The sequence below is a fragment of the Geospiza fortis genome, unplaced genomic scaffold (assembly GCF_000277835.1).
Source record: "Geospiza fortis unplaced genomic scaffold, GeoFor_1.0 scaffold403, whole genome shotgun sequence".
In the NCBI taxonomy this organism is placed as follows: domain Eukaryota; kingdom Metazoa; phylum Chordata; class Aves; order Passeriformes; family Thraupidae; genus Geospiza; species Geospiza fortis.
The window spans coordinates 5,328,525-5,339,303 of record NW_005054336.1 but is presented as its reverse complement, the minus strand read 5'-3'; the positions used below and the strand labels follow the sequence as shown (position 1 = coordinate 5,339,303).

The window sequence follows — 10,779 nt, the reverse complement described above, 5'->3', positions numbered from 1 at the left end:
TGACCCCTGGGAAGCACAGCCCGGCCGGAAGAAGCGGCGATAGCGGCGCCTGCGGAACGTGAGCGAAGCTGTGGGCGAGGGGCGATGAGCGGGGCGTGCGGTGCTGGGCGATGCTGTGCCGTACTGCCCGGTGCCGGGCGGTGCTGTGCCGTACTGCCCGGCGCCGGGCGATGCTGTGCCGTACTGCCCGGTGCCGGGCGATGCTGTGCCGTACTGCCCGGTGCCGGGCGGTGCTGGGCGATGCTGCGCGGTGCTGCTGCCTGGCTGCACCCAACTACTTCGGCGTGCTATTAAGAGGTGTTGCCCGCCAAGGGAGGGGACCCCGTTCGAGAACTCTTTTTCTTGAAACGAGGATTAAAATAGCGGTCGTTGGTGTAGGGATTTTATTTTCGTCAATTTTCTGTTCTCTGCAGGTAGTATTGTATGATTTTTAAAAAGACGTCTATCTGGCATTGAATTTTCATAACTTAATTGGCAAAACTTATCTGCATTTGCTTGTTGGAAAGTGCCGTGATGCTAATTTTAAAACACCTAAATAGACCTTTATTTTGAAAATATATAGTAATATAATCATTGTCCATCGCTACACCTATTGTAAGCACTGGAAGGTATGGCAAGCAAAGTCTCATAAACAGCAAGCAATATTTCTATTTCGTTTTAAGTATGCTTTTAAAGTTTAATTAATCATTACAATAGCACTGGTAAGTGTTGCAACTAGGTTGCAAACTGCTGAAAGAGGATCTGAGTTTCACTTCTTCAAAAGCCCATTTGATGGGAATATAGTGGGTCTCATAAATGCTGTGTTGCCACTGCTGCTAATAATTTTTAGAAGTCAGGCATGATTGTTTGTTCCCTATAAAATGAAGCAACCAGAACAAGCAGTAAGCTTGTTTCAGTCTTGTCACAAAGTAATAATAAGATTTGATCTCAGATTTGGGGAGACCTGTATGTGGACATACTCAGATTGGTGTACACACAAATAACATCTATAGTTTTAGGAAGCAAATTTATATAGTCCAAACAAATTACTCTTATGGAATTTCACAGAGGTTCAATTATTCAAAAAATTCTTGTGCTCTAAGCTTTCACAGTACCATTCTCAAATCAAAAGTAATGACTCTTTGGTTGTTCGGTGAGTTTTAAAGGAACAAAAATCTCTCCAACAACCTAGGAGCACAGCTTTCCTATATTGCTGTCCTGAGTCCTGTATATCCTTCTTTTGTGTGCTTGCACTCATATTTTCCAAGCTGCCAAACCCCATGGGAAGACCAAAATGCTGTGTCTTAAACCTCTGATCCAACTGATAACCTTAGTGAGAATGTGAAGGGAATGACCCAGAAAACAAAATATGATTGGGATAAAATTTTATTTGCCTGACTGTGGTAGCCAAATATATATTTTAGTGGTGCCTGGTGAGCAAAGGAACACCTGTCAGGTTCTGAAGACCTACTTGTGTCTCTATAGCTGAACTTAGGGGTGGAACACACAGACATTGCACTGGCACAGAGCAGCAATTTTACAAGCAGAGAAACAGACTGTTCTTTTCTTTTTAACCATCTGGTGTAATGACTTCTTTCAGGAGCGTTCATTGAAAGGCAGAGATAATTATTCAACTGAGCATTAGGAAAAGGAATGGGATAATTGCCATGCATGCATCTATCAATCAATAATCAGAAGACTTTTTACTTGAAAAAGAATGCTGGGTAGCATGTGGATAACTGTTGATCTCCACTTATAGAGTCCCTTTAATTTCCAGCAGATTCAAAGATCACAAACTGCCCTGTAAAACAAGTTGGGAAAACAATCCTACGTGGCAACAATGAGGTAAGTTGCGAGGTGTTTTAGACTTTACTTTCATATTTTCAAGCAGGTTATTTCCACTTTGGAAAGAAATGATTCAAAATTCTGTGGAAAAAAAATAGATACACACAGATACTCTCTCAAAAATTGTACTTGTTTGGCTGTCCTGGATCACTGAATTTGATCAGAATTCCCTGCTGAAAACCTAGAAATTACTCACAGAGTAACATGAATAATATGCAAACATGAGTAATGGTATTAAAATAATATGTATAGATGAGTTAGTAGCAAGCTTAGAATGTTCATCTTCTATTCAGTTTGCACCAATCTTTCAAGTAAAGAAGGAGAAGAGGAAAACTGTATGAAGTGCAACAAAGACGAGTGCCAAACTCTGCACTTGGGATGGGACAACCCTGGATGCACAGACAGACTGCTAGAGAGCAGTGCCATGGAAAGGGCCCTGGGGGTTCTGGTCAGTGACAAGCTGGACACGAGCCAGCAGTGCCCTGGCAGCCAGGAGGGACATCCCTGTCCTGGGGGCACCAGGGACAGCACAGCCAGGCAGGAAGGGAAGGGATTGTCCCGCTGTGTGCTGAAGCAGCCTCACCTCATGGTTGTTCTGTGCAGTTTTATAAGAATACAGTATAAGGATGTAAAGCTGTTAGAGAGTGTCCAGAGAAGAGCTACAAAGATAGTGAAGGGCCTTGAGGAGAAACTGTCTGAGGAGCAGCTGAGGTCACTTGCTCTGTTCAGCCTGGAGAGGAAGGGTCTGTGAGGTCTCCCAGCTGCCTACAGCTTCTGAACTAGGGAAGTGGAGGGGCAGAGCACTGATCTCTTGGCTCTGGTGACCAGTGACAGGACTCAAGGGAATGGCATGAAGCTGTGCCAGGGGGGTTAGGCTGGGTAGTAGGAAATACCTAGCTATCTTAGCCAGAGGGTGGTTGGGCACTGGAACAGGCTCCCCAGGGAAACTGTCACAGCACCAAGCCTGATGTGGAACCAACCTCAGGCACATGCTGAAATTTTGGTGCTTTTCTTGTGCAGAGCCAGGAGCTGGACTTCAGTGATCCTCATGAGTCCCTTCTAACCCAGGATATCCTATCTCTGTGTGAAGAACATTTGAGGGGCTATCTTTCTAGAAGCTGCTTTTTAAGAGCTTCTGTTTAGTTCCAAGATCACGATGATCCAGAAACCTCTGCCTTAAACTAAATCTACACTCACAGTTAGCTGATAGGTAGCACCTAGCATCTGGCATTGCCTATTTCTCACGAGTTCTAGATGTACCAGTTCAGCTGTTGCTGAGATTGTTCATTCCTGTATTATTCCATTTGGCATGTTTCTTTTGCTCCACCTGTGTGTTATAACCTTAGTGTGATCAGCATTGCATTTTCTGTACTGATTACCATTATCAAGCAGACACAAACTATTGATAAAATGTCCAGCAAATCAGTTATAAAAATTGTTCCTTCTGTGTGGTGCTTGAGCAACAGAAAAAGTGAGCATTTTATTTCCTCCTTCCTGCCAGAGCTTTTGAGAAGGCACCTTCTCTCCTTTTTGCTTCCCAGTTAAGGTAGAGCTCCTGCAATGCTGAAAACATTGAATCTCTGTACAAATTTGCTTTCTACTTTCATCTGGATAGACTTGGTGAGGTATGTAAATGTTCAATCAAAAATTTAGTACTGAGAAAATAGGAAATAATGAACACTCTAAAGAACTACTCTAGATTTATTTCACAAAACAATGAAATCCAAACTTAACCAAGAAGAGTGAAAAGCAAGTAAACACAGAAACTGGGTACCAGAAACACCTGTCTTGACAGCTGAAAGTAATTTGCCAAAGTGCTAAAGTTCTCCTTATTTACATGAAAATGTACTTAATATTTTGGGAGTTTTGATCAAGAGAGAAAACTGTACGTGGGTTTAATGACTTCCTTTCCTGTTGCTTGTTTTCAAGGTGTTTTCACTTCTGTAAGCTTCCAGGAAGAGTTATGGGAATCCGCCTACTGCGCTTCACCTCTGTGGTGATCATCGTTTTGCTTCTTGTGGCAGGTGCTTTAACAGCTTTGCTTCCCACTATCAAAGATGACAAATTGCCCAACTCAAGAAGGGAACCAAAAACCCAGACTCAGTCTGCCCTGGATTCATTCACTCTTATTATGCAGACATACAATAGAACTGACTTACTGCTAAAGCTTTTAAATCATTATCAAGCAATCCCCCACCTACATAAAGTAATTGTGGTGTGGAACAACATTGGTGAGAAGACACCAGAGGAAATGTGGAATTCCTTGGGGCCTCATCCTGTCCCTGTTGTCTTTAAAGTTCAAACTGTAAATCGGATGAGAAACAGACTGCAGAATTTCCCTGACCTGGAAACAAAAGGTAATCAGCAGTTCATATCACTATTACTAACATTATTTCCATGCTTGAAATCTGAATGCTAATAGAGAGGTGGTTGAGTTATAGTGTGTAATAAATCAATGGATCTTGTGGACCACTTCATAGAGTGTGGGTAGTATAGAGGAACCCTGTGTTATGACATCAGGTGCACACCACCACCAGGCTGTCAGTGAAGAGTAAAGGAAAGAAAAGAGGAATATCAAATGCATTTCAAGGTCTTTTGCAACAGTTCTCTATTTCCTTTGTGAGGCAGACATAGGTAGTTCAGCTGCTCTTCCTTCTGTACCATAAACTGAAATTCAAAATGCATGTTATTTGTTGAGTGTCTGCACTAATCTGGACTTAAGTCATCTGGTAAAGACTTGATTTAGTCCTTTCCTCTTAACACTAAATTCTCAAGCATGTTCTGCTCTTCTGAGAAACTTCCGTCCTCAGCTGTCTGGCTTTCTATCTCAAATGACACACCCTTTTATTTAAGAGTACCTTCTCCAGTCTTCTGGGTATTCATCTAAATATTCTTCCTAAGCTCTTTCTAGGACGTGTACAACAATAAGTCCTGTTTGTTTCAAGTGGAAAACCCCCCCATATGTTGCATTACAGACCTGACCTTACTCATGATTAGTAAAGGTAATTGTATTTATTGCCCCCTTCCTATCATGCCTGCTAGTCCAAACACATGATTTCTAGGAAGACACTGGAAACTTCAACTTCCCAAGTGTTTTACTTACTGTAGTAAGATCTGTGCTAACTGCAAACTTTAAAAGTTTTAATGCATCTGCAGTTCAGATCTAAGAATATCCTTCCTTTTCCACTTCCTGGTAGTCTTTTGTCTAACACTTAAGGCAAAGAGTCTTCCTTCTGTAGTTAATAATACTGAATGTTGCCTGAGCAATTTAACTTGCTTACGTAGTGTATATGCTAAAGAAAAGTATCTAACTCTATTCTAGTTGTATCTTAAAACAAAATTAGTAGAATTTTAAGTTGCTTTGCCAAACACTCCCAAGTTTTCTAACACGTATTTCTCCAGCTGTGCTACAGATGATCAAAGGTTGCTGAGTTATGTAACAGCCTGGCAAATAATCTAGAACTTAGGTTTGCTTCCAGCTGCCACAAAGCTGTAACCTTGCTTTAGCTTTGAAATCTAATTATGTTTTACCAATCTACTTTCAAGGAATTGCAATTCAGCTTAATAGTTGTAGAAATTTTGTATTTCATTTGTCAAATATTGTGCTGCATACTGTGCTCATGTATTTAATCTTTTGATCAATTAAAAGTTTTTCTCTCATTTTCCTCCCTTCAGCTGTTTTAATGATGGATGATGACACACTAGTCAGTGCTCATGACCTTGCTTTTGCCTTTTCCGTTTGGCAGGTAATGTTTTGCATCTTGGCAGGCAGTATTTTTGAGCTGCACTTGAGATTAATAGTTTTAGTTAGAGCAATACCGTATTATACTGTTTTACCATTGTTTTTCTAGCTTTAAAGTTAGATTTTAGGAAGTTTGAAGTGTTGAATAGAAATTGCAAAGTTTCTAAAATTTGTTTTTAGTAGTATCTGTGACTAAAATTTTAACTCTTACTTTACAAAACCATGAAGTTGCTAACAGCTGACTTTATTTAAATGCATAGTACTCTGTGTGTTTTGTTTTGCAAAACACAAGAAATTGTCTGTAAAGTTATTTTCTGTGCCAAATACGCAGCTGCCAGTTGTGGGTAGATGTTTTGTTGGCACTATGTGATGTAGAATGAGGCAGACTATCAGTTTTGTGGAACTGTACTTAATTGCAACATTTATGCAGATCAAAGGGACCATATGCCAACAATTTAATTCTTTCCTGGCAATTACGTTGTCCTCTTTTCATTTAAATCTCTCTTACGAACGCACTTAAGTGAACCCCACACTGTGAAATATGTGTTGAATTTCTTTTTCTCTTTCAGCAATTTCCAGAGCATATAGTGGGATTTGTTCCTAGAAAGCACATTTCTACTCCTTCAGGCGTCTACAGTTATGGCAGCTTTGAGCTGCAGAACCCTGGGTTTGGCAATGGAGATCAGTATTCCATGGTGCTCATCGGTGCAGCATTTTTTCACAGCGGGTATTTAGAAGACTTTCAACAGCAGCCAGAAGCAGTTTACGCCTTAATAGATGAAACTCAAAACTGTGATGATATTGCCATGAATTTTCTGGTAGCCAAGCATACTGGAAAGCCTTCAGGAGTGTTTGTGAAGCCTGTTGACATAAGAAATTTAGAAAAAGACACTAACAGTGGCTATTCTGGAATGTGGCACCGAGCAGAGCATTTGTTACAGAGATCCTACTGTGTAAATAAACTTGTTAATATTTATGATGGCATGCCCTTAAAATATTCTAATATCATGATTTCTCAGTTTGGTTTTCCTAATTATGCCAATCACAAAAATAAAATGTAAGCCGATGAATTTAAGGTGTTAAATGTTAAATAATACTCAGTGAATTGTACTGAGTTCAAGGAGAGAAGAAGGTGTAATTACTGCATCTTGGCCATCCCTCTTTGTTGCCTCTGATTTTGTCTCCACTAAGCTTTTTATGTATTTTCTTTCCTTTCCAACTAATTCACAAAGTTAAGTTTTGAGAAAACCTAAAGAATATATAATCATGCTTAGCTGTGATAAAATCATCCTCTTTCCTTAAAACCTGAAAAGCTACTCTAACGAATTAGGTCAGTTCTTCAGAAACATGCAGACAAAAATACACTCCTATCCTTCAGATCTTAACATTTGGATTTTTTTTTCCCTTAAATATACCTATCCGGTCAAATGAGGTCTAGGCATATTTGTGACAGTTATATTTTGAGATGCTTCCTTGCCTTCCCACTCCTCACTTGCTCCTACCCAGTTTCCAGTGAAGCTGTAGAAGAGCTACAGTGAACTGCTGGCCAGGCTTCTGGCCTCCTGTACAAACCCTCCTGAAGTTTGTATATAAGCTACTCGGTGTCCTGAGATGTTCTTGAAGCTGCTATGAAAGCCAGAAGAGTACCTCACCTTAATCTCAGATAGTCCTTAAACCATTGCCTACAATATCTACTCCTGCTCAGTTAATGGAAAATCATCTCTGGTGTGGCTTTTTATTCTATTATTCATTTGCCTGGAGTTGCTGAAACGTTGCAAGCAGCTGAAAGGTAAATCCTGGAGGTTGGAAATATAAGAAACATGAATACATGAAATACGAAATTTATATAAGCAGCCAGAAGAAGAGGATGGAATGTTACTTACTAATATTCTCTTTAGTACTTAGTTTTATTTTGATATTTTGCATACATGTTGTTACAAACATGCACCCAGGAAAATCCTCAATTAGTTAAATTTTTTTTTATTTACAATTCCTAGTAAGAGCAGGGTGTTCGACATTTATTACAGTGTACATTTTGTAATTGTACAGGTCTACTGGTTTTTTAGCTACTCTTTCAAGGAGTATTTACTTTTTAGTTCCTTTTTACCTCTGTTTTTCGTGGCTATGACAAGAGGGTTAAAATGTACAATAAATGGGTAAAGCATTATGAAAAGAAGTATTTTAAGGTACAGTGATATTTGACAGGGATGGACTATTATCAGTCTCTGAATTCCCTGACTATTGCTAGCAAGAAACAGAGCTGCTGTTAATGGCTTTTGTTGGATTGGGACTCTGTAATTCTGGAAACCTATTGACATAGGGCAAACATTTTCCAATGAAGTTGCAGAAGGGTTGGGATTTTTTATTTTTTTGTGTGTATGGAGGAGAGAGTAAAAGACAGTGATTTTCCTGGGTCACAGAATCAGATTTGGCATCCAAAGCAGATTTAGTTTCATCTGCATCAACTTTTAATTGATTCTTAGAATCAGTTCAAAGGTAGCTGTGGGCAATCAGTCCCAGCTAATACCTAGTACACAAATAGCATCTGCACAAATGGTATATAATTCTATCATGTTTTGTAACAAGTTAGCTGAAAAAAGAGTGAAAATATGACAAGTTCTTTACAGCAGGGTGTGAGTCTCTGGGGGAATGAAGGAATCTTTTGCCTTGTTTATCAGTATTAAAGGATTTGATTTCTGTTCAGTGAAGTCTTCCTAGTACTTTTGTAAGATTTAAAGGGCAGAATCTTAACATGGCAATGTAAAGTCTGCTTAATTTTGTTGTAATAGTGAAAAGTAGTTTTTAATTATTGTGCTGTAGTGCTAAGTAGTATACAAAGAGGTCTATGATTTTTCCAGAAATGCAAATTTCCATTATTTCTGTTCTGTGCAGTATCAACTCGAGTTGTGAAGACTCTCAGTTGTTGTTAACCTTATTTTTGAAATGTGAAATGAACTGTCAACTCAGCCAAACCGTAGTATTGGGCTCTTGTTGGAGTGAAGGAGTTGTTTTGGTTTCTTCTGTATCAGTGAAAGAATTAATAGAACAAGCTTTTAATGATAGTGTTCCATTTAATTTGCACCATTGTAAAATAAAAGACAGAAAGCAGACTTGTGATGTGTTTATTCTCAGATTATTGACCAAAATTTTTAGTGTTAAGATGTCTAAAGTAAGCTCACAACAGGTGCATACTCATGAGCAGCACCAAGATTTCTTTTTTAAAAAAAAATGTGTACTTGTTGGCACATACATTCATTTAATTTAGGTAAGGCCTACTTATGAAGGAAGAAAAGGCATAAAATAACCAAAATAACCTTAATCATTTAGTCTTAGCAAAGAAAATACAAAGATAAGACTTAAGCTCCAGCCATAATTCACTGTACTTTGGAACCAAAAGGGGTGGTTTGCTTATTTTTTAAAACTGGATTTTTTTATCCCTTGGTAGTTATAAAAATGTCTTAGGATTCTTTACTGAAAATACATTACCAAAAAATTATATTTTAAACAAAATAATATGTATGTGATTATTTCTTTGAGAGATTATCTATGTCAATTGGTAATATTTTGGAGTCTAAACAGAATCATCACCACCTCTGAATGTTCTGTTGAAATTACCGTTAATGCAACACAGGATTTTAAACATGGTATCTAAAATATATATTTTAAAAATCTGTGATAAAAAAGGATATAGTTCTAAAATGCACAAGAAAATTGCTTCTTTACAAAAAAATGCCACAAGATGTCACTGCAGTCTTGATATTTGATCTCAAATGTTAAAACGAGTACATAGGATTAATTAGAATAACTAAGTTGTACTAGTTTAAAATATTCTTAAAGCTAGCATTTTACAAAGTGAAATTAATGAAATAATCATACTAATAGCTATGACATACTACTGGAATTGAAAAAGCAGAGGTTATTTTGCACATATTTTTACAGGGAAGAAAAGAAATGTTTATTTCTGATGCTTACAAAGGCTGCAGCTAATTGCCACAAATGAGAACTTTGCTGCAATGAAAAATGAAATTTTAACTTTGCAGAAGACATATAAGCAGTATACAAGAATGTGACAGCTGGGCTTCAGTATCTAGTAATATTTGCCTCCTAGAGTCACCAGTTTAGCTGGATGGGTTTACATATCTTGGGCTTTACCACAAACTGTTTCTATAGATTCTACGTACTGGATAGTAGGCTGCAGACAGTTCCATCTTTCTATCTGTTGCCCAAGGGTGTTGCTAAAGCTATTTTGAGTATGTTAATTCAAACTCCCTTTAAGCAGAGTGCAGCACTGACTTAGAAATGTGTTACATTGAGCTGTAGTGAAAGTCTGAGTAAAAAAGAGCATGAAAAAATTGCAGTTCTGGACAATAATCCTTAATACCTTATCTCTTACACAGATATAGTACTCCTCAGAGAATTGCTTGTAAATAAAAAAAACCACTAGTGAAATACTTGATTTTGTTAAGGGTTACACACAAGTGAAAGTTGTAAAGAACAATGTAAAGAAAAATAAACACTGGTTTCCATGAAAAGGATCAGCCCTCCAACAACCTTTATTTAATTTGCTGCTACATAAGACTGCAGTCTCATTCTTGTGAACATCTTGTATGGAACAGTACCTACAACTGAAAATGAGCTTTTCTCAGGTTTCAGAATCAGGCACAAATACGGTCATATTTAGCACATTCGTTTTGGAGCTATTCAAAAAAAGTTGAAAAAAAGCAGCGTAAGAACACAGGCACAAAGCAGTAGAATCAACACAAAAATTAAGCAAATACAAAACAACTGCAGTGTCTTCGGTAGTCCTTCACCTTATTTGTAAAGCTTTAGAGATTATCCAGTGCTTATGACACCAGATTAAAAACTGAGGAGTCAGAAGCGTTTCACACTCATGTTTAGCCTCATTAGCAGACACACCAGGATTAATTGTATGCACTGGTGGTTACAGTAAGTTATTTATAGTGTTAGGGAAAGCCGGTGATACAAATGTGAACCTCAGGGCTGCATATGGCTTTGTATTACAGCATCTTTTAAAGGTGTTTCAAGAGTGGATTTTTTTGCTTGTTCGGGGGAAGAGTGACTTTTTTAACCCACTTTTTTATCTCCTCAAGGAACCTCTCCTTTGCAACCTTTGCTTTAGTTGTAAAACTGAGACGGATAGTCTGCCCTGTTTGGCACTTACCAATTCCTTCTAAAGGGGAGAGGCGGAAGAG

The 10,779-nt window shown here is 38.4% G+C and overlaps 2 protein-coding genes across 4 annotated transcripts in view; one reads left to right on the top strand and one right to left on the bottom strand.

Annotated features, from left to right (window-relative positions):
- Positions 1-1,493, bottom strand: part of SLC30A7 (solute carrier family 30 member 7) — a 28,278-nt gene extending 26,785 nt beyond the window's left edge. Inside the window, exons 1-2 of the mRNA XM_031057869.1 lie at positions 1,451-1,493; positions 5-341 (exon numbers count right to left, since the gene is read on the bottom strand). Of these exons, the coding sequence (XP_030913729.1) occupies positions 5-341; positions 1,451-1,493 (380 nt within the window). The remainder of the gene's footprint in view (positions 1-4; positions 342-1,450) is intronic.
- Positions 1-10,779, top strand: part of LOC102035794 (exostosin-like 2) — a 59,195-nt gene continuing 48,416 nt past the window's right edge. Inside the window, exons 1-5 of one of the 3 annotated variants that reach the window (XM_005422104.2) lie at positions 1-58; positions 1,760-1,824; positions 3,754-4,181; positions 5,500-5,570; positions 6,136-8,676. In XM_005422104.2, the coding sequence (XP_005422161.1) occupies positions 1,820-1,824; positions 3,754-4,181; positions 5,500-5,570; positions 6,136-6,627 (996 nt within the window). In that variant the 5' untranslated portion in view covers positions 1-58; positions 1,760-1,819 and the 3' untranslated portion in view covers positions 6,628-8,676. The other 2 variants (XM_031057875.1, XM_005422102.3) reach the window with 2 other exon arrangements.